The 22,717-nt window shown below is 38.5% G+C and overlaps 2 protein-coding genes across 3 annotated transcripts in view; one reads left to right on the top strand and one right to left on the bottom strand.

The window, feature by feature from the left end:
- The window catches only part of LOC123499154 (tRNA (uracil-5-)-methyltransferase homolog A-like), a 36,658-nt gene extending 20,214 nt beyond the window's left edge, over positions 1-16,444 (top strand). Inside the window, exons 1-16 of one of the 2 annotated variants that reach the window (XM_045246832.1) lie at positions 4,478-4,693; positions 5,636-5,939; positions 6,170-6,340; positions 6,502-6,651; positions 6,942-7,134; positions 7,335-7,462; positions 7,712-7,834; positions 8,519-8,646; positions 9,292-9,397; positions 9,574-9,696; positions 11,053-11,245; positions 11,529-11,679; positions 13,039-13,136; positions 13,274-13,359; positions 13,586-13,649; positions 16,074-16,444. In XM_045246832.1, the coding sequence (XP_045102767.1) occupies positions 5,652-5,939; positions 6,170-6,340; positions 6,502-6,651; positions 6,942-7,134; positions 7,335-7,462; positions 7,712-7,834; positions 8,519-8,646; positions 9,292-9,397; positions 9,574-9,696; positions 11,053-11,245; positions 11,529-11,679; positions 13,039-13,136; positions 13,274-13,359; positions 13,586-13,639 (1,992 nt within the window). In that variant the 5' untranslated portion in view covers positions 4,478-4,693; positions 5,636-5,651 and the 3' untranslated portion in view covers positions 13,640-13,649; positions 16,074-16,444. Of the gene's footprint in view, positions 1-4,477; positions 4,694-5,635; positions 5,940-6,169; positions 6,341-6,501; positions 6,652-6,941; positions 7,135-7,334; positions 7,463-7,711; positions 7,835-8,518; positions 8,647-9,291; positions 9,398-9,573; positions 9,697-11,052; positions 11,246-11,528; positions 11,680-13,038; positions 13,137-13,273; positions 13,360-13,585; positions 13,650-16,073 lie in introns of those variants that run through there. The other variant, XM_045246830.1, reaches the window with a different exon arrangement.
- LOC123499155 (mitochondrial tRNA methylthiotransferase CDK5RAP1-like) lies at positions 15,451-20,805 on the bottom strand. The gene is made up of 6 exons (XM_045246833.1): positions 19,870-20,805; positions 19,139-19,725; positions 18,846-18,994; positions 17,416-17,542; positions 16,851-16,937; positions 15,451-15,797 (listed from the first exon to the last, which is right to left on the bottom strand). The coding sequence occupies exons 1-6, from the start codon at positions 20,582-20,584 to the stop codon at positions 15,597-15,599; spliced, it is 1,866 nt and encodes a 621-aa protein (XP_045102768.1). The 5' UTR covers positions 20,585-20,805; the 3' UTR covers positions 15,451-15,596.
- Positions 20,806-22,717: the final 1,912 nt, after the last annotated feature.

Genomic DNA, 22,717 nt, shown 5'->3' on the forward strand with positions numbered 1-22,717 from the left:
ACATTTCCGGCACATGGAGACATTGCCTGGCAAGCCTGGGTGTGGTCATGATTTCTATACAACTCGTCAACAATAATCTGACAATTTTTACCCTTCTGCTCTCCTCACAAATTGGATTCTTGTGATATTATGACTGACAAGAATGTGGCGAGCGGGAGATAGGGAAGGACCTTGGCTGTTGCTGAAGAACATCCGAGAGCACTGTATTGTCTCTTTCTTCCCCGTACCGGGTGTTTGTTACTCCCGGGTTTTGTAACACTAGCCAGCAGCATTTGGCTATTATGGATAAGGGTTGCAAACATGTTATAGTAACTCTCTATCTACGAGCTTCTGCATGTGGCCTTGGACATCTGTGCCACCTGCCTGGCGTCTCGATGGTAATTCAGGATTCATGCCGGATCGACGGCTACACGACTCCAATTATACTGATCTGCGACAGACAGCTGCCTCCTGCTCGCTGCTCGCCAACCTCAACACGGCCCATGCCGGATGCATCTCATGACTCATAAATAAATAAATAAATAAATATATATATATATATATATATATATATATATATATATATATATATATATATATATATATATATATATATATATATATATAATATACACTCTCTAGCGGCCTAGCCCATCTGATTTTGGCAGTCTTCCATCTGATATGCATAATCAAATTCAGGTCTACAATAAAGTGTATAAACCATCTAATTGTATTCTTCTTTAATGAGGATTTAATTATTCTTTTGTGGACTTAGCGGTCATAGAATTATTAATATTGATACACAGCAAGCTGATTCCAGAGAGCCTAATATGGCAGTCTGACCATGGAGAAAAAAAAATCCGCCCGCCTGAGATCTGGTATGTGTAATAGGCGATGAGTGATGATTGAAGGAGTGGAGTGGGTTGGGTGAGCCAGGTGTCTCCCACATAAAAACAGAGGGTGGTAACGCATATGCCTTAAGTAAGACATGTATGTTTGAAGACCATGGATAAGATGAGGAGATTGTTAGAGATAAGAAAACTTTGTATAGGAAACCGGAAAGAGAAGGCTGGTGGAAAATATCAGGAGAGATATTCACATGGAAAACTATTGAACCTTCTTTCTATAGGGATGGCTTCTTCTGCCAGCCAGAGCTAAGCTGCTCACACAGACATTCACACACACACACACACACACACACACACACACACACACACACACACACACACACACACACACACACACAGATGCCGGGTGGCCTGCGATCCCTTCGCGCCTGGCGTGCCGACCCTCCACTGCCAAGGAGGTGGTGGAGGATCTGGCCTATGTGTGTTTGTATACTTGTGTGTTCAGGTATGAGTAAATAGACAAGTGTGTGTGTGTGTGTGTGTGTGTGTGTGTGTGTGTGTGTGTGTAATTCACCTCGGTCGCCTGCTGGTCACCCAGCCAGTCTTCCCCATTACGGAGCGAGCTCAGAGCTCATAGACCGATCTTCGGGTAGGGACTGAGACCACAACACACTCCACACACCGGGAAAGCGAGGCCACAACCCCTCGAGTTACATCCCGTACCTATTTACTACTAGGTGAACAGGGGCTACACATTAAGAGGCTTGCCCATTTGCCTCGCCGCGCCAGGATTCGAACCCGGCCCTCTCGATTGTGAGTCGAGCGTGCTAACCACTACACTACGCGGTGTGTGTGTGTGTGTGTGTGTGTGTGTGTGTGTGTGTGTGTGTGTGTGTGTGTGTGTGTGTGTGTGTGTGTGTGTGTGTGTGTGTGTGTGTGTGTGTGTGTGTGTGCATAGATAGTACATAAATAAGCAAATGAATAAATAAATAAATAAATACAGACATTAATTTAGATAGATGGATAAACAGAAAGATGAATAGATAGTCAGACAGACAGACAACAGCACAGAAAGATAGATATATATAGACATGCAGATACTGGCATTCTGCACATTTTAGGTCGGAACACACATTTATTGAACAAATACTCTCTCTCTCTCTCTCTCTCTCTCTCTCTCTCTCTCTCTCTCTCTCTCTCTCTCTCTCTCATCTATTATTGTAAGAGAAAAACGCAATCAATCAATCAATTCCTTTATTCAGCTCGCCGTCAGTAGCGCAGAGTGTGCATGGCGGACAGCTGCCCAAACACAAACACACAAGCAGACGCATGTAGATTGTACCAGCTCCACTATTAGTTAGCCGAGGCACGCAGACAACAAGGAGTTAAACGCCTATCATTCTCTCTCTCTCTCTCTCTCTCTCTCTCTCTCTCTCTCTCTCTCTCTCTCTCTCTCTCTCTCTCTCTCTCATATATGCTGGCTTTGTGTCTTGCGAAGGGAGAGAAGGAAAACAAAGTTGTGATTTTCTGTGTTTTAACGTTGTTGTTTTTTTCTTTCCTTTGTATCTCTCTCTCTCTCTCTCTCTCTCTCTCTCTCTCTCTCTCTCTCTCTCTCTCTCTCTCTCTCTCTCTGTGTGTGTGTGTGTGTGTGTGTGTGTGTGTGTGTGTGTGTGTGTGTGCTCGATAAATGGAAACTGTACAGGTGAAGTGAAGCGGAGAAAATTTCATGTAGGGCAACAAATGATAGTGAGGAGAAAGTGAGGGTAGTGGGCCGGAGAGAAGCAATTTTTGTTGTGGTGGATGTGCATAAAAACAAACACCGCTGCTCAGTACAGCAACATAACAAACCGATGCAACACAAGTACAGTACATTACAATTCATGGGGGTGCACCATTAATCTTACAGACACACAGGGAGATGGGGAGGAGACTGGTTATGGCGGTATAGATTGGGCAGCCTTATTTACTGGTGTGCTGCGTGCTCCTGTGGGTCCTGATGAAACAAGGAAGACGGCGGTGCGGCTTTTCCTGTCCTTGGGGGTGCTTATGTTGTGCAATGCCTTGGACTATATATATATATATATATATATATATATATATATATATATATATATATATATATATATATATATATATATATATATATATATATATATATATATATATATATATATATATATATATATATATATATATATATATATATATATATATATATATATATATATATATATATATATATATATATATATATATATATATATGAATCTCTTGTCCCAAGCCATTGACTCTCTTACATAAAAAAAAGAAAACTGGAAATGTAAGTTCATTGTATATAGGCACTACATAGTGTCAGAAAATCAATTGTGGTGTGTGGGCTTGTAATGAGGATGCCTTCTATTTACTTGTAGCACTTGAAATAAATATATGTAATGACTTGACTCGGAGGGCCCCCTTCAGAGTATTTTCTTTTTCTTTTATTCTAATATCATTTATATGTAATCCTAACATCTTTACATATACGTAATATATACTATTCTGTACATATCAGTATTCATGTAATATTTTCTCTATGTCTTAAAAGCTTTGCTTATAAATAAGCTAGCCAATAAGTTATTGCTAAATATTCTATTTTTTTACATAAATGTCCGATTTGTATAACTTATATGATCAATAATAAATGTTCAGTGTTCAATGTTCAATGTTCAGACAGCCAAAATTCATGAGGTTTATAACACCTAAATAACAGCACAGCTGTGTCCAGTGACTGATTGTGTCAAATCGGTTGGAACTCGCGGGGCCGTTGCTTTCTTGGGCAAGTTGGGATCCTAAGCAAATGCTTGATTTGCTAGACTGTAAAGATCGCCTCTGAATGTACGTAAAAGAATACTTAAAGCGCTTTAGGAAGCACAGAATCTATGCTTTTCTAGGCAGGCAACGCCATCTTGATTCGACGTGAATGAAAAGTAAAAACACCAAACTCATTGTTTGATCACATATTGAAGATTTAATCACCAAAGCTCATGAAGTACCTTTTTTTTTAAGCTGCAGCTGTCCTGTGGGAATTCGGTAAGAGAGATTTACCTTTCTTCAAACAACGTGCACCGGCAAATGTGACATCTATGAGAATGACAGTGTCACAAATTCTATCCATAGAAAAAAAATTAATAATAATAAATAAACACTTATTAATAGTAAACATCTTAACGTATTAGGGTTTTTTTTGGGGGGCTCACATTAGTTGCAATATTAAATAATCAAGTAATATCAAGTAATGACTGGGGGGGAAATGTACCATTATAGACTGACTATAAGTACGTAGCTACCTGTCTCACCGATGAACATCCCTTGCCCTGACTTCCTGCCGCTGACTGAATAATGAATATGTTACGCTCTTAACGAATAACCAGTATCCATGTATCTATATCGTAACCAGATGGTACTGATTTGTATTCTGTGAATTGTGCATTAGGAGAAAAATAGTGGAGACAATCTAGAATAGTGAGTGAAAACAGACCAGCAAAATTAAGCTCTCAGTGAATAACCATTATCTGGGCATCCTTGTCTTGACCAAACGATGCTGCTTTGTTTTCTGTGTAGTAGAAATAGAGGAAGTAAGCAAGAATACTAAGTGAAAAGTGCTGCGCTGATAGCAAAATTAAAATATGTTGTTCCTAGTGGTAAGATGGGCCATGTGCGGGGCGCGTGGTTGTGTTGTCACCGCGAGGAGCGAAGCTGTGTGTCCGGTGGGTAGGAAGACAGGAGCCAAGTAGTGGGTGTGAATAATACGGCGATATATTTCATCTGACACACGCATATGGTTGTGCTGACCACTTGTATTCTTGAAGAGATATATATTCCTAAAGGTGAGCTTTGTGGCGGTGCATGTTTTCGGGAGGGAGTTTGGATGTAACTTGTTCATCTTTTTCTTTACTTAAAAGCTTGTAAGAATGTTAAAGAGAGATTTCACCTGAGTCCTTTGATTCATAAAAGCTGGTATGATTAAACGTATACTAGTACTTTATTTTATTTAATAACTTCTTGTGAGACTGCATTCATCTCCGTTATGTATATAATAGAAGTTAACCCTCTTGATTATTGTAGCTACTTTACATGATTTCCCTGCCTGTTGCTTCTAGTGCCTTAGCTTATTGATAGGGTAGGGCTGATCAACAAACAGATTGTTAAGAATAGTACGATTCATAAGAATGAATGGGCTAGTTTACACTTGTCAATCTTGTGGATGCTTACCAAGTGAGACAGGTGGGAATGTTCTGTACACAGACATTGTGGGTTTGGTACAAGTTCTATAAAAATTATTTTCTTGTACAGATGCAGATTTAATTTTGAAAATAGATAGTTAGAATGGGGCAGATATAGACTGATAAGTTAGTGATGGTGAGTTAAATAGGCTGTCAGATTATGGTGATATTACTCAAAATTGTTAGAGGTAATGAATCAAGAGAGGCATGTGCAACAGGCTTTGAAAAGATGCAGGAAAGGGAATTATTTAAGGTGAGATTTAGCTGTGAATGACAAGTTAGTGCTGGGTACATCCCTATAGGAGTTTCCTTTTGATTGTTTTTTGAGATAAGGCCAGCTGGAAAGATAAGGTGTAAATTTTAGATAACATTGTACTTTCTAAAGAATTTACTTTATGTATATGAATGCTGCACTTCCAGATCTTGATTATTATTAATTAATGCTCATTTATCCTTTGTCTGTCAGTTCATACTTGTACCCATTTAAGACATTTGCTACTTTCTGAGTTGCAAATCTACTTATACTAATATAAATTTCTTGTGCAGCATTTCAGGCATTAATATGAATGGAGCGATGGAGGTGGAGACGGAGCAACAAAACACAAGTAATGGAGCACAAGTTGAGAAGAAGGAAAATTGTGAAGTAAATGAAGTAACGGAAGACAATAAGATAAATACTGAAGTTGAAGTTCCTGCTGAGGGAAATGATGTGGAAAAGAGTGATGGCACTGCAGAAGAAGCAGCTGTAAAGGATGGCTGTGATGTGTATGCCTACACCAGACGAGAGGAGTTCACATCAGAGAATTTTAAGATTGAGCTCCGTGGTCTGCCTCGGTTTTATCATGTTGGAGTAAGAGAGAGTGACTCTTTGATACACTTTTTGTGAATGTTGTGATAGATTTTTTGTGGTTTTGAAACCAATAAAATGCAAGCCAAATAGTGTAAATTAAATGCATGTGATATATTAGGATGTGATTGTTCAATTTTTTTATGGGTTTCAGTGTAAAAGTAAGTGAGTTGAGTGTGCATGTACGTGTGTATGTGAACTGAAATTTAATATGGGTCTTTAATGTTTTGCAGCAACTAAAGAAACTCCTTAATGAAACTCTGAAACTTAATGCCCATAAGCTAAAACCTGCTGGGCGAGCAAAGAATTGGGCCTACGTAAACTTCCGAGATGAGGCAGCAAGAGAAAATGCTTTAGCTGTCCTAGAAGGTTACAAATGGAAAAAAAGTACTTTCAAAGTATCAGTGAGTATTTTATCACCAAGAATAATCCTATCTCTGGCAAGGATTTACTGCTGCACTGTATTTGTCATCAACTCATGTATGTCTATTACTTGAAAAAATACATTGAATATCCATATTCACATTGCATGATTCTCAAGCTTTAAGAAATCCTTATCTTCCAGAATGCCAAACCAGTTGAGGATCCTCTTGTGAAGATTAGAGAAGAAAGAGAAGCCTCAAAGAAAGATGATGACCCAGACAGTAACCTTTCAATTATGGAGAGAGTATCTAAGAGTGTTATTCCATATGCTCACCTGTCTTATGAAGAACAGGTATGCTATAGTGTGTAATGAACTCTGTACAAGACTTTTGGTATTTGAAAACCTCTTATTAAGTCATATATTTGATGTTTCATATGAATCAGGTGATTTTTATAGAGAATAGGAAGATTTCTCTACAGAATTTTCATTATGTAAGGAAAAAACTAAATTTTTCTTTAGACCATTTACAATTTCAATACACACAGATGTAAAGCATTGTCAGATGTGAATGATATTACAGGTAAGCTAGGTGTTAGTTTTTGTTAGTATCTTCAATTTCTAATCCCCAATATTTACCTTAGCTTGAGAAGAAGCAAAAGGATGCACTGCAAGTGCTGCGGAAGTATGGGTCAGACTTGGCTCACGTCAATCCTGAACTGGCAAAATTTATCAGTTTCCAAAAAATGCGGCGAAAGGGACAGGTGTGCGAGGTGGATGACATTGTTCCTTCTCCCGTTATTGACAATTATCGCAACAAGTGTGAATTTACAATTGGTGAGTAACTTAGATGAGATGGTGCTTGCAGTAACATCTGTAAGATAAAAAATGTTCTTTTCAGAACAAGAATTACAGGACATAAAGTGCAGCAGATTTATTGATATATAAACATTGGTGTTCATATGACAATAGAAGAAATATAATGAAATTAGTGCAATTAACTAGTTCTGTAAGCTAACATTCATCATAAATTCCAGGTGTCAATCCTGAAAATGGCCTGCCAACTGTTGGATTCCGCATTGCCAGTTATAAGGAAGGTTCAATGCACGTTGCACCTATAGGCCACCTGTGCCACCTCCCACACCAGATGAAGAGTGTGGTGGAAGTAAGTCATTCAGGTTTGTTTGCCTCCTCTTATTACCATTTCCTTTGTTGAGCACTTCACTGGTGCTATTATGCATAGACCATTAAAAGCTGATCTCTCTCTCTCTCTCTCTCTCTCTCTCTCTCTCTCTCTCTCTCTCTCTCTCTCTCTCTCTCTCTCTCTCTCTCTCTCTCTCTCTCTCCATTAGTCTTGGTGTTTTGTTGAAGTCTGGAGTTCCCATTACATATTCTTTTATGAGTATCTTTACAGGAATTTGAGAAGTTCATAAGGGACTCAGGACTTGCCCCTTTCAGTCCTCTCACCCATGAAGGCTTCTGGAGACAGCTGAATGTGAGAACAACAAGAAATAATGACATTCTTATAATTCCTATGGTATGTTCTTAGTGTTCTTTTGTGATATTTTCATGATAGATTTCAAAGATCATATGTGATAGATGGAGTTATATAGTTGTCAGTTATCATACCTTGTCAATCACATACACTGACTGTTGACCACTTAGTTATATCTTGTTTCTGCTTACTCAGCTAATATTGATATTATGAGTTGCTCCGGGGAAGAACGATCCAAGCACCATCCCCGGCAAAAACGTGTATTTTCGCTCAAACGGGAGCTCAAGGCATCCTCTTTCACTAGATCTTGTTTAGATTATACTCTCTCTATGACAATACAGTCTAAACTTTTATTAAATGTTGCGTATATGATGGAAGCGGACGCCTTGAGCTCCCGTTTGCGCAGGAATACACGTTTTCGATGGGATGGTGCTTGGGTTGTTTTCCCGCGGAGCAACTCATATGCTTTGCTGCTCTTGCCTCAGATTAGAATTGTTAGTTTTGCTTGTTGTAGTATATAAGCAATACTTTAGGAAAGATATGCTTGGGTGTGATATGGGCCCTAATATGTGTGCCATTATAAATAAAATTGTCTGCACTACTAATGGGCAGAAGCTGAACAGTGCTTCCCACATATGCTCTTCAAGTATACCTACAGATGCTATAAGCCCTAACATAAAAAAAAAAGTTTAGTAAACTTACTATATAATACCTTAACTTTTTCAGATGCATCCTCAAGATATGAATGAAGAGCAGCTCAGTGATGTGAAAAAGAAAATTGTTGCACATTTCACAGTTGGCCCTGGAGCATCTTTAGGCATCACCTCTATTTTCTTCAAAGCCTATGGACAAAAGTAAGGAGGAAGAAACTGATTTTGTAAGAATAACTTGTACTTGAAAACAAACTATATCACATCACCAATTTCCACACGTCTTTTTTTTTTTTTCGTACTCCATTTCTGTATTCACATCATTATTTCCCATGCCAAGTAAGATCTTCCCTGCTCTTCACAGCCTGAAGTGTTGATCACAGCCTGTAGTTTTTTTTTTTTTTTTTTTTTTTTTTTTTTTTCTCTCTCTCTCTCCATGGATTCCTTCCATGTTCACATCAGTCATCTTAATTTCTCTTAATGTCTCACTCATGCTACTTCATATACTTAATGATGATTTTGTTACTTTACTAAACCATACTATTACTTCCTATTATTGTTTCTATTTCTTGTTAATGCTTTTTTTTTCACTATTCACTCATTCTCCAAATAATCAAAAGATCAGAGTCTTATTTTTCACCTTGTACCATTCCATTTCTTGTACAAGGCATCATAAATCTCAAGTATTTTTTCTATGGGAAATGTCATTAGATGTATTTTTGAGTCTCTTATCCCTTCTATCTCTCAATTTCATGCTCCAGGCATGTAAGACATTTAAGAATAATTTTGATTGATGAAATAATTTATATATTTCAACAGAAAGTTTTCTAATATTTTTTCTTTCCACAGGGAAAAGGGGACAGAACATGTACTTGAGCTTTTGTGGGGACAAGAGTGCATCACAGAGACAATTTTAGGAAAGAAGTTCAGAGTTTCCCCTGATGCCTTCTTGCAGGTTTATGCTTTAATTCTCTTTCATCTCTGTACTTAATAACTGCAGAATTGATTATTAAAATGTTTTATTTAACAACTTAGCTTGAATATTGAATGCTGAGCTTTCAATATTCAATATTTTGCTGAAATAAAATGCTTATGAAAGCTTTACTTGTTAACTGGTAATTATTTCCACAGGTCAACACAGCTGCTGCTGAGGTGCTTTATGACAAGATTGGAAGCCTAGCGGAGCTTGACAGTAATTCAGTATTGCTTGACATCTGTTGTGGCACTGGAACTATTGGCATATCCTTAGCTGATGTGAGTAACTTATAACATTTATCAGGGGATAGTGTGGTAGGTTGCAAAAAAAAAAAAAATGCAAATATTGATAAACAACAAATTTATGCCAACCATCTAACAATTAAAGTTACCACCAGATGACTTCAAAACTCCCACCAACATGAGTGTCACATTGAACAAACTGGTATCTCACTCCTCAGTCAGAAAAAAATTGGCTGGGAGAAATAAGCTACATGGCAGCTTAGATCACCCCATGATATGTTGTAAAAGTACCTATGCAGTTGAATAAGAGATTTATTGTTTGACCTATTGGCATAAGGAAAGCATCTTTTGTGACCACTCTGCTTTGGATGACAAAATAGTTGTGTTTCTTTAGTTGATGTGCAATGTCTCAATTATACAGGCAATAATTTCATACAGTAAGTCAAACACTGAACTTATTCTATTAAAAAAACACACACACACACACACACACACACACACACACACACACACACACACACACACACACACACACACACACACACACATGGCCCGGTAGCTCAGTGGTTAGAGCGCTGGCTTCACAAGCCAGATGACCGGGGTTCGATTCCCCGGCCAGGTGGAGATATTTGGGTGTGTCTCCTTTCACGTGTAGCCCCTGTTCACCTAGCAGTGAGTAGGTACGGGATGTAAATCGAGGAGTTGTGACCTTGTCCCGGTGTGTGGTGTGTGCCTGGTCTCAGGCCTATCCGAAGATCAGAAATAATGAGCTCTGAGCTCGTTCCGTAGGGTAACGTCTGGCTGTCTCGTCAGAGACTGCAGCAGATCAAACAGTGAATTACACACACACACACACACACACACACACACACACACACACACACACACACACACACACACACACACACACACACACACACACACACACACAAAGTTCAACACAATACACGTTGCAATGTTGTTATTTTCTCCCAACCAATATTTTCAGACTAAGAGGGAGCAAGCTGCCAGTTTGTACAGTGTGGCGTTAACGTCAGCGAGAGCTTTAGATTTAAGTAATTTGACGTTAACTGTATTACACATCGTTTTTTTTTTTTAAATGAACCCCACTTGCATAATCTGTTTCAAGAGAAATGAGTTAATGATTACATAAGAAATATAAAATAGTGACTGGAAATTAAGCTTTAGCCCATTTGCACTTAGTTTCCAATTCACTTGGACTTAAACTGCTTGATTAAATATAGATGAAGTTGGTTGGTAAATTTTTAAGCTACGTCTGGTAATTTTGTCTGAATTGGGGAAGGTGTAAGAGAATTGATTACCATAAATTAATGTTGGACCTATAACAGTATTTGCAATAGGTGTCATCTAACTGCTTTAACTATTTTCCAGAGGTGTCATAAAGTGTATGGAGTGGAGATTGTTGAAAAAGCAGCAGATGATGCTAAGTATAATGCAAAGGAAAATGGTTTGGAGAACGTTGCAGTATTTACAGGGAAGGCAGAAGACAACATGCCATTTCTCATGCAACACTGTACCAAAGCCAATACCGTTGGCATAGTAGATCCTCCTCGGGCAGGGCTCAGTAAGTGATATATTCTTGTTATTGTTAAGATGGTTGATTAATTTTTCTCCTTAATGATATATATGAGTTAGCACTTACAGATTTCAAAAATTTTCTTGGATACTGTAAGGTATGAAAAACATTTTAATGAGTTATTTCCAAGGTGGTATTTTTACGTGTAGTGTATCCATTTATACTTTTCAGATCAGTAAAGGTTTGTACTACATACTCATGCAAAACCTAGCCTTAATGCATACTAAAGAACGTGTGCTTTTGAAATCTTTGACTCTGTTTTCCTTTTCAGATAATAGTGTTGTCTTTGGGCTAAGGAAATGTGAAACCATGAAGCGTTTAGTCTTTGTCTCATGTGACCCAAGCAATGCCATCAGAAACTTTATCAGCCTAGCAAGACCTCAAAGCAAACAGTACAAAGGGGAATTTTTCATACCAGTAAGGTAAGGAGATACAGATGGTATTATCTTTTAAGATTAGAAAAAAAATGTTATATGAGTATATGAACTACATAGCATATGCATTGTAAAAACTTTAGACTGATAGTTCTTTCAGTAATTGGTCATTATGTGTGACTGTTTTGTAACAACACCTCTCCAGAAAAAAAAGTCTTTTTTATTTCATTTTAGGTTTTTAATATAAGAGCCTGACCAAAGGTAAAAAGAATTATGAGTAAAAAAGATCAGAGAAAATGGAAGAAAAATGGATAGCTGTCTTCAAATGTTACAAATGAAAGAGTTAGCCATAAAAAGGGGGAAATAAGATGCAGGCTGTGAGTTCCAGAGTTAACCAGAGAATGGAAAGAATGATTGAGAATTCTGATTAACTTGCATTAGAAAGGTGGACAGAATAGGGATTAGAGTCAGCAGGAGGAGGGGAGGCATGCAGTTAGCAAGATCAGAAGAGCATTTAGTAAAAAAACAGTCGTAGAAGACAGCAAGAGATGCAGTATTGAAGCAATTAGAAAGAGGCTGAAAACAATCAGTTAAAGGAGAAGAATTAATAAGACAAGCCTTTCATTCCACATTGACTAAAAGAGCATTATTAGTGGAACCCTTCCTGAACATGCCTTATCTTTCCATGCATTGGACAGATAAGGCCCCTGTACAGAGTTAGCAAATGAGGTGGTGGCAGAGATGATTCAGATCACCTAACTTCATAGAGGCTGTTTTAGCTAGAGATAAGATGTGAAGTTTCCAGTTTAGATTACAAGCAAAGGTCAGACTGAGAATGTTCAATTTAGCAATTGGGGTAATTAAAGAAGAGGGGATAGTTATGTGGGAGTTAAGTTGATTTATGGAGGAAGTTTTTGAGATATTGAACAATACTAAGTTTACTGTTCTCCAGTCTAAGGTTTTGGAGAGGTCAGAAGTCAGGATTCATTGTGTGAGCTGTTTATTTCCTGAAGAGCTGAACATCTATAAAAAAAAAATGTGGAAAAGTGCATTGTGGTACCATTAGTGTAAAAATGGAGAAGACAAGAAGTTTGATTTAGAAGATTGTTAATGAATAATAGAGAGTTGGTGACATGACAGGACCCTCAGAAAAGCCACTGTTAATAGACTTAGGAGAAAACAGTGACCGCTTACTAAGCAGCAATAGAACAGACAGAGAGAAAACTTTAAAGGAAGTTACAGAGACATTACCTATCATTAGCTGGTAAAAATGCAACATTATTCTTGGGATAAGATTTTCTGTTACAGTAAAATGAGTTCTGTGTTCATCCATTTCAATTCAAGAGTCTTCACATAATGTTTACAGATATAGGCTCAGAAATAATTTATTTTAATTTGTTTTCACAGAGCCATTCCTATAGATCTATTCCCACATACACCCCACTTTGAACTAGTGATCCTGTTTGAAAGATGGGATGAGCACAGGTGGAAGTGCATCATGGAAGGTTAGTGGTTTCTTTTCTAGCAAGATTCATCACAATTTTATTGAATTAAGACAAGTGATCTCGAATAAATTTATAGTTCATAAATTCGGTCATGCATACTTCTCATATACTTATGATTATTTTTTTTATCTTTGCAGGAAATCCTTTACCACAGGATGAAGAATACTTCAAACGTCTTCCAGATAAACCAAACTTCAGTGGAAATGATTCACAGAAAGATAAGGTTTGGTTCCTGTAGTAATTTTTTTTCAGAAGTAATACTTCAACCATATAGAAAAATTAGATCCAGCAAAGTGAATGAAGTATATGTTAAATCATAAGATATTCATTAGTTGCCAGTTCTAGCTATGAACCAATTGTGTATATTTTCCTGATACAAGAACATTTTATCAAATCAGTCATGTATTTCAGTGCTTTTTAATAATGAAAAGTTCTAACTTTCCAAACAGAGGACACCAGATGAACAAGAGGAGGAGCCTAGGAAGAAGATGAAACCTGAATAAAAGATAAGAGGTAGTATTGTTTTACTATGATTTTATTTTGTAACAATTCATGTTTTAAAAATGGCAAATTCTGTTTGTTTAAACAAGATCAAGGCTTTGTCATAAAAGAAAAATTATGAATACTTTATTAATTTTTCTCTCCATTTGATAGTACATAAACAATCTGATGTGCTAGCAATAAAATAATAATGCAAGCCTTGTGGTTCTCCAGAGAATAAATAAATAAGCTGAAGATCTGATACTAGTTATGTCATAGTGCCAATAATGTGTTGGTCTCTGTTACTTATACTTTGTTAATTGTCAGTCTCTTCCAAAGTGAAATTTGAGTATTTTGCTATAATTATGCCATTTTCATTCATTTAGACATATCAAAAGCTTTTGATAATGTCTGGCATAAAGCTTTGATTTTCAAACTGCCCTCCTATGGTTTCTATCCTTCTCTCTGCAACTTTATCTCAGGTTTTCTGTACGATCATTCTCTTGCTGGTGTGGTAGTCAGCCACTGTTCTTCTAAATCTACTAACAGTGGTGTTCCTCAGGGTTCTGTCTCCTGTCACCCACTCTCTTTCTATTGCTCATTAATGATCTCAACCAAACTCCTTGCCCTATCCACTCCTACGCTGATGATACCACCCTACATCTTTCCACATCCTTTCAGAGATGACTAAACCTTCAGGAAGTCAACAGATCACACAGGGACACTACAGGATGCCTGACTTCTGATCTTTCTAAGATTTCCAATTGGGGCAGAGAAAATCTAGTAGTTTTCAATGCCTTAAAAACTCAGTTCCTCCATCTATAAACTCAGCACAACCTTTCAGACAACTATCCCCCCTCTTCTTTGATGACACACAACTGTCTTCCTCTTCTCTGAATATCCTCGGTCTGTCCTTTACTCATAATCTTAACTGGAAACTTCACATCTCATCTCTTCTTCTATGAAGTTAGGCGTTCTGTGGCATCTCCGCCAGTTTTTCTAACTCCTCCAAATGCTAACTCTGTACAAGGGCCTTATCCACCCCTGTATGGAGTACTCTTTGCATGTTTAGTGGGGTTCCACTCAGTTTTATTAGATAGAGAGGAATCAAAAACTTTTCATCTTATCTACTCCCCTCCTTTGACTGTCTTCAGCATCTTTCTCACCGCTGAAATGTTGCACCTCTTTCTATCTTTTATTGCTATTTTCATGCTAACTGTTCTACTGATCTTGCTAACTGCATGACTCCCCTCCTCCTGCGGCCTTGCTGCACAAGGCTTTCTTCATCCTCTCATCCCTATTCTGTCCAACTCTAATGCAAGAGTTAACCAGTACTCTCAATCATTCATACCTTTCACTGGTAAACTCTGGAACTCCCTACCTGCTTCTGTATTTTCGTCTTCCTACAACTTGAGGTATCAAGACATTTGCTTCCTAATTTTGGTTAACCCTTTACTTTTCTTGTAGAGAACCAGCACTTTTTTTTTTTTCTTTCTTTCTTCTTTACATTGTGTTGCCCATGGCTGGCCTTTTCTACATAAAAAAAAAAAATAATTATATTCTATTCCATAGTTTTTATTATTGTCTGATTTCTATCCAGTAATGGTGACAAATTGGAGACTTGATTACCCTTATCTATTTTCTTATTTAAGTGGTGATCAGGAGCCAAAGGTGTAAAATGTTAAACACATTTCCAGATGTCTGCTCCATTTGAATCATGATTGTTAAGTGCATGAAAGAGCTAGCAACATTTTTGTGTGAAAGATGCAAAATTAATAATTTATCATGAATTAGTCTTATTTTTTATTTTGGCTTGACAAAATTAAAAGTAAAATACATTTCAAATTTTTATTTTGCTTTGTCCATGTACCAATATACAGATCACATTGCAGCAGATTGTTGTATGTACAAGGTTTTAAAATGTATCCTGCCAATAATCTATAAATGAAAATCTCGTCTCACTTTATTTACAGATTTAATTTAGTATGATTCAGATCTTTTAAATATTAAGTACTGTTCATTTGAGTCAGATGTACCTGCTTGAAGTGTAGTCAGTCTTAAAGGTATCCCCTTTAGAACCTGAGAAGATGAATCGGTGATCATCACAGAAATGTAATCTCCAGGCTGGATCTGTTCTGTTGCTCCGCTGTCATTTTCAACTTCCACGTTTGGGAAGATAACCTTTGGGAGTAAATGCACATATCTTGCCATTAGAATAAGAATATTTGATAGGTCAAAGCTATATACATGAACCTCACATCCAATAACAACTTACTGGAATTACAAAATCCACACATTGGTTTTGCTTATAAAAACTAATTTTTCTATCATTAGATAATATTATAAATCATTCATTGTTCAGGAATGTACTTTTACTTTGCAGTACTGGTCAGCATTCAGCTACTTTGATTTTTATTAGTAGGTAGTGTGATTTTCACTAGTGATTTTCATTTTCAGAGAAAGCAGTAACAAAGGAATCCTTTATGAAAAGACAACAGCGATGGGAGTAGTAAAAAAAAAAAAAGTTGATCATACATGACACTGCCCTATGTACATCTGATGACATCTACATGGCTGGTGCTTTAGTATAGGGTGTGTTGGTGAGAGGGAGGTCTGAGGAAGCTATGTTATTGGTGACAATGGTGCAATTGTTTTTAACTAAACTCACTCTTCTATAGAAGTTAGAATTTATATAAATAATATTTTCTATGTGTATTGTATTGTGGTATTTAACCTGCTCGGAAGAATTATATTGCTCATATGTTATCACGACAGAAAGTAATGTCTTTTGCTACACAATTAAATTTTGTTCACTACAAGTTATGAAAGAGTACTCTTATTTGTTTCTTACCTCAGCACATAATATTATATGGGAAAGATATGCATTACAATTTCAGTGACAAAGTATGGGATCTCCACTATGCTGGGATATCTAATGGTAAACCCAGTCTCAACATTAATGGGTGAAATTTAGTATGTAAATGAAGAAGAAAGATGACATTCAGAGTACTAAAATTTTGAAGAGGAAGATAGGAGTGCCAGTTGGTAGACTAAGGAAGATATGCAATGAGATCTTAAGGAAGGTCAAAGAGAGAAATAAATTACATGGATGTTGACTGTACATATTGCTTATTGAGGTGACATTAGAAGATGGCAGACCTATGAAAATTTGCCTTTCAAAATAATAATAGTTTCTGCCTAGAAGAAGAAGCATTAGAATAAATATTTGCTTACCCTTGTGTTGCCATCATTCCTTCCAACAAGGTGTAGCTTTGACCTCTTGCTGATCCCTTCAACAAGAACCAACTGCTGCTGTCCAATCTGTACATAATCAGATATTTGCAATGCAAGAAGCAGAATGAAATGATAAGCAAATAGAGATTTTTTTTTTTTTTTAAATGCTAACAGAAATTTTGAGGAAGGGTTACAAGAGAAAACCTGACTCTTCTTGAGGTGAATCATAAAAGGAAGGAGGTCATGTAAGGAAATGAACCACTGGTGGTAAAGTAATGCTTATATCTGCGAATGAAATGTGAAAAATAATTTGGGTAGCTGGTTGGCTGATGAAGCTAATAAAGACTTCATTTTGGCAAGTTTTAGTTGAACTGGTGTATTGCCAAGTATAAAATTATAATGATATGATAAACTTTCTCATATTATAGACTGCAATTTCTACTAATATTTGGTTTAAAATTCTTCTTGATGTAATGTACAGTGTATGCTTTTCTTCTTTATCAGGAATTCTTTAGAGTACAAAGGATTTTTCAACTTTATTAATTATAATTTTATGACAACCTACTTGATCTCTGTTGACCTTAGTAGCTTCAGAACGGAACACATCCACCATCCTGTTCAAGCGCTCCACCTTCACTGACTGGGGAACGTCATCCACAAGCTTGCGGTGAGCCAGAGTCTTTTCCCTTAAACTGCAAATATATTGTATATTATAAACAAGAAAACATTAAGGACATGAAAAAAAGGAATGAAAAGTTTGTTGCTTTTTGACAAACATATTGATATATATCCTACTTCTTTCTTAGATACTATTTTGCATATGCAGATATATTATATTTAAGGGAGGCGGTGGTGTAATGGATAAGGTGGTGAGCGTGGGATCAGGTAGATGTCCAAACACTATATTATATTCAAGGGAGGTGGTGGTGTAGTGGATAAGGTTCAAATCCCACTTTGCCATTTGTTGAGTGGTCTAAAGTTACTTATATGTCACTAAGGTTCTAGGTGGTTACACCAAAGATATGTTTGGGTGGTGATATGGGCCCTAATATGGGTACCACTATAAATTAAACTGCCTACACCACTAATGGGTGGAAGCTTAACAGTGCTTCCAATACTCTTCAAGTTACCTACAGGCGCTATAGGCCACAACATAAAAAAAAAAAAATAAAGATAAAAAAGTCATGAAAACAACTTGGATATACAAGTGGAGACAGTAGAAAACAAGAGTTATAAAGGTAAGAAAATACATGTCAAGTTTTTTGTTAACAGTATCAGTTGTAATGATACTTTTGAATTGGCCAAAAATTATCAGTATTAACTTGTACTGATTTGCAGGGTACGTACTTTAAAGATAGGATGAGATGGTTAACTGTTGGTTCAGTGTATTCTAACCTCATTTCTCTCTGTAATCTTCCCAGCACCCTACAGGTCCCAATAATACCAGGTTAATGCTGGACAATCAGTACATGCAGCTTTTTTTTTTATTTTATTTATTAGAGTAAAACTGTAGATATGAAAGAAGGTAAATAATTTACACATTAAACATTAAGATCAGGAGTGCTTCAGAAATATGGAGGTAGAACAAAAGTTTAGTCAACCATATGACCTATTTAAGAGAAGGTAAAAAAGTAAAATAAATGCACATAGCTGTGTGCCTGAACTGTGGAGTGCTTTATTCTTTACAGAAAAAATTTTTAGTTGTTCTTGAAAAAGCAAAATATGACAGACTGGGACTCACTGAGAGGTAGATCTTGCCCGCTCTTATGAGTGAGCGTAACTTAAAGAAAAAAAATAATAAATAAATAAAAATAATTAGTTTTTTTTTTCAGACCATTTTGACAAATTAGATGTCAGAATTTGAGCAGAAATGCATGTTCATATCCACAAAAAGTGATAGCATATCATCAAATAGTAAATGTGTGAAAATCTGCATGAAGGAACCATATTACACTCAGGATATATTATGAATGGTAGACCAGAACATACACATACCTGTAAGGAAAGAGGTAGCAAAAGTTATACTTGATAGTTTCCAATAATGTCAGAGTATCTTGGAACTCTGATTCTGTTTCTGAGCAGAACCCACATATAAAATCTGATGACAGTGCCACATTTGGAATGAGGGATCGAATATGTGCAACCTGCAAGAACAAGTACATTACCAATGTTAAAAAGAATAAGCAAATTGTCTGAAGTCAATTGAAAGCTGGTAAAATTTTAGTAAATATTTTTCAGTTTACTCACATAGAGATTTGGCAAGTAATTTTCAAATTCCTTAAACTTACTAGTTCAATGTAGGCTTCTCGTGTGTAACCTCTTCGCATGACTTCCAAAATCCTTGTGTTACCAGACTGAGCTGGAAGATGAATTTGTTTACATATATTGTTCCTCTCTTTAATCAGATACAATACTTCATCAGGGAAATCTTTTGGATGGGGTGAAGTAAACCTTATCCGTATTTCTGGATTGATCTGTGACACCTTGTCCAAGAGATCTGCAAATCTAAGTCCCCCTTTCTTGGGCTTGTATAGTGTTTTGAAGCCTTTGACCAACTGTGTCTCATCATTCTTGGTGACTGAGAGTCCCTGGTGATTTGTTTCAGATACATCTCTGTAACTGTTAACATTCTGACCTAGGAGAGTAATCTCTTTCACTCCCTGGTCTGACAAGTGCCGCACTTCATCAAGAATAGACTGAATGTCACGTGATCTTTCCCTGCCTCTTGTGAAAGGCACAATGCAATATGAGCACATGTTGTCACATCCCCGCATGACAGAGATGAAAGCAGACATTCTACTGGTTGTTAAGCTTACTGGAACAATATCTGCATATGTCTCCTCCAATGACAGCAGTACATTGACAGCTGCTTCGCCTGAAATGTAAAATAAAAATACAAATAATATGCTGGAGAATTAGTCATGTGGCAACTTACTTATCACATAATAAGAACTTAATATCATTTTATAGATTTGAAACAAAATTATATGGGCAACTCAGTTTTTGCATAATCACTAACCTTTATCAACAAGAGCCAGCAGTCTTGGCAAGTCCCTGTAGCTGTCAGGGCCAGCCACAACATCCACACTCTTCTCCTGCTCAACTAATTTCTTCTTTAACCTTTCAGCCATACATCCAAGAACACCAACTTTCATTGGGGGTGCATTTTTCCTTCCTAAGCGTTTCTTCTTCAGTGCCCTCAGGTATTCCAATTTATTCCACACCTTGTCCTCAGCCCCTTCCCTTATTGCACAAGTCATCACTAGCACCACATCAGCCTGCTCTAGTTGTGTAGCACGTACATACCCATGGTCTTTCAGGACGGACCAAGCAACTTCTGTGTCACTAACATTCATCTGACAACCATACACGTCAAAATATACCTTGCGACCATTACCACTGATGTCTTCCACCTGCACATAAGGATGAGATACCTTTTCCAGTTCTCTCGCTGATAAGGCTCGTTGAGGAAGACCACTGTTGGCAATGAAGTGTTCTAGACCAGGTCCCTCTTTTAACTTTCTTGAGGCTTTAGGAGTATTGCTACTATTACTTATGTAGGAGGAAGTATGCAAATGCGAACACCTGCCAAATCCTTCACTTTTATCTATATACCAAGAATGAGCGCTGAAGATACGGTAGCTGCCACTTCTTTTCCTCGCAGCAAATGATGAGCAATTGGTTATTTCTCGTTGGACTGAACTAAATAAGCGATAGCCCGGCCCCTGCAACATATTGTGGGACTCCTCACTCGCTGGTACACAGACAACACTCTCGGCCTCACTGTCTTAAAGATTGCCATTGTACTGTGGTTTCTGGATTGATTCTCAAGCTAATGCACTGCGAGTACTTTTCGGTATCACTTTTCTACGTCATGATGTATTTTCTCTGGATGGGATCCGATTGGGCCCTGCAAGCGGTGGTGCCAAAGTTCACATGGACAAGGAAGGCACCGTGTATAAGGTAAGTTTACACTTACGGCGTTTTGTGTCACGGCGACACACCGTGCCACGCTGTGACATCCCCGTGCCTACACCGCGTGCACACCGCGTCAAGACCGTAACAAGCGCTCCAAATGGTCGCGGCGCCGTGCCAGAAATCAAAACTTTTTGAATTTGTGTCACGGGGTGGCGCGGTGGCGCGTCGCCGCAACAGACGCCGTGATGTGTGTCGCGGCGCCGTGACAGACACCGCGGCACACCACGACTCACCGCGGCACACCGCGCCAAGTTCGCCTGGGTGCAACTTGACGCGGCGCCTACAGCAACTTGACACGGCGGGCACGGAGTGGCCGCGGTGACTGTCACGGTGGGCGCGGCGTGGCCGCGGTGACTGTCATGGTGCGACACGGTGTGGTCACGGTGGGTTACAGTAATTGGAATTTAATGTGCTGATTGGCTGACAACATGCATGGGAGGGTATAAATATAGATAAAGTCACAGCACATTAACCATTCCGACTCATTCAAGCACTGCACACAGGTCTCTACAATGCCTCGCAAGAAGTCGAGTGAATCCCCAGCCCACCTTTCTGCTAACCTGATGCCTGTTGAAGATCCTTCAGTAGAATATGCAGATGGAGAAAGTAGCCCACATCCCGACGGTGTTGCTGAAGATGACATGATGGGAGGACCAAGTGGCCGACAACCCCATGCCAAGAGGAGATGTCGTCCCAGCAAGAAAGACATACCAAATTACAAGTTTTCAGAAGAACAAGAGAAGGCTGTTGCGGAATTCGTTCACGAACATTCGGCCTTATATGACAAGAAGGACAAACGATGGTGCGACCCCAAGTTCAAGGAGGCCCTGTGGCAAGAGGTGGCAGAGATGTTCCCTGATTGTTCGTTTCTACAAGTGAAGAAGTTCTTCGAAATGAGGAGGACTGATTTTGGCAAGATTGAAAAGAAAGCTAACAAGAGTGGGTCCGCTGCACGAAAACTTACACCAAGGGAGGAGGTGGTGATGGCGACGTGGGGCTTTCTCGGACGGCACATAGCCCACGAACCTACACAATCCAGCGACCGATTCTCCCCTACGGTTTCACACAGGTCGTCGTCTTCTGAGTCAGGTCATTCGGCCCATTCCATCATCCGACGAAGGAACCTGGGAATGGTGAAACGAAAGAGAACGGGAACAGAGACCACAACACACTCAAGTGTACCTGAAGATGACGACACCATGAACAGGCAGATGGCGCTTTTTGATACTCGAAAATTGTACATTAAACTTGAGTACGAGTTTCCCGTTGCCAGGTATCGCAGGGTGACTGCCAACTTCAAACCAACAGGTAGGGGGAACCTCATTTTTGTTTCCGTCTTGGCTAGTACTGGAGTAACTCGATCGACCATCTCTCCAAACAGTCCTGGTTCGATCCTTAGGTAATTTTTGTAGCCCTTGCGGTCTTCTCTGTGCAACTCCTGTAGCAGTTGTTCATACTCTCCAAACATCTGTCTCCTGCACAGCCATTGCCGACACCACATCCTCCTGACTCTTCGACTTGGTCTTGCAACAGGTTGCTGTAGACGTCTGCGTCTCCTTCTGCTGAGCAGCCACATAGCAGTAATTATCACGAACAGGCTTGTTCCTACGTCTTCTCTCGCTCTGTCCATGATGGGTGTCAGTCGAGAAGTGCCTACAGTAGCAGCCCGTGACCTCTATATATTATACCCCATGCCACTAATTATCACGATATTTCAATGTAGCAGGCACGCTTTGGCACGAGGTTACAGGTGTGTGCGTACCCCACCGCGCCCTCACCGTGGCTCGCCGCTCCACCCCGCCGTGCCACGCCGTGCCATTGTGTCACGGTGTGTTGCGCACACTGTCGCGGCGATGCCAAAAAATGGACCTTTGGTCGCGGCGTGGTCA

Source organism: Portunus trituberculatus, chromosome 49, assembly GCF_017591435.1.
Source record: "Portunus trituberculatus isolate SZX2019 chromosome 49, ASM1759143v1, whole genome shotgun sequence".
NCBI lineage: Eukaryota > Metazoa > Arthropoda > Malacostraca > Decapoda > Portunidae > Portunus > Portunus trituberculatus.

Bases quoted from the DNA above. Each gene is read 5' to 3' on its own strand.
- LOC123499155 (XM_045246833.1), bottom strand. From the start codon at position 20,584: ATGTTGCAGGGGCCGGGCTATCGCTTATTTAGTTCAGTCCAACGAGAA. The intron at 16,938-17,415 runs GTAGGTTGTCAT...GATTATGTACAG, and splicing joins CTAAGGTCAACAGAGATCAA to ATTGGACAGCAGCAGTTGGT. The intron at 15,798-16,850 runs GTAAGCAAATAT...TTACTCCCAAAG, and splicing joins GGAATGATGGCAACACAAGG to GTTATCTTCCCAAACGTGGA.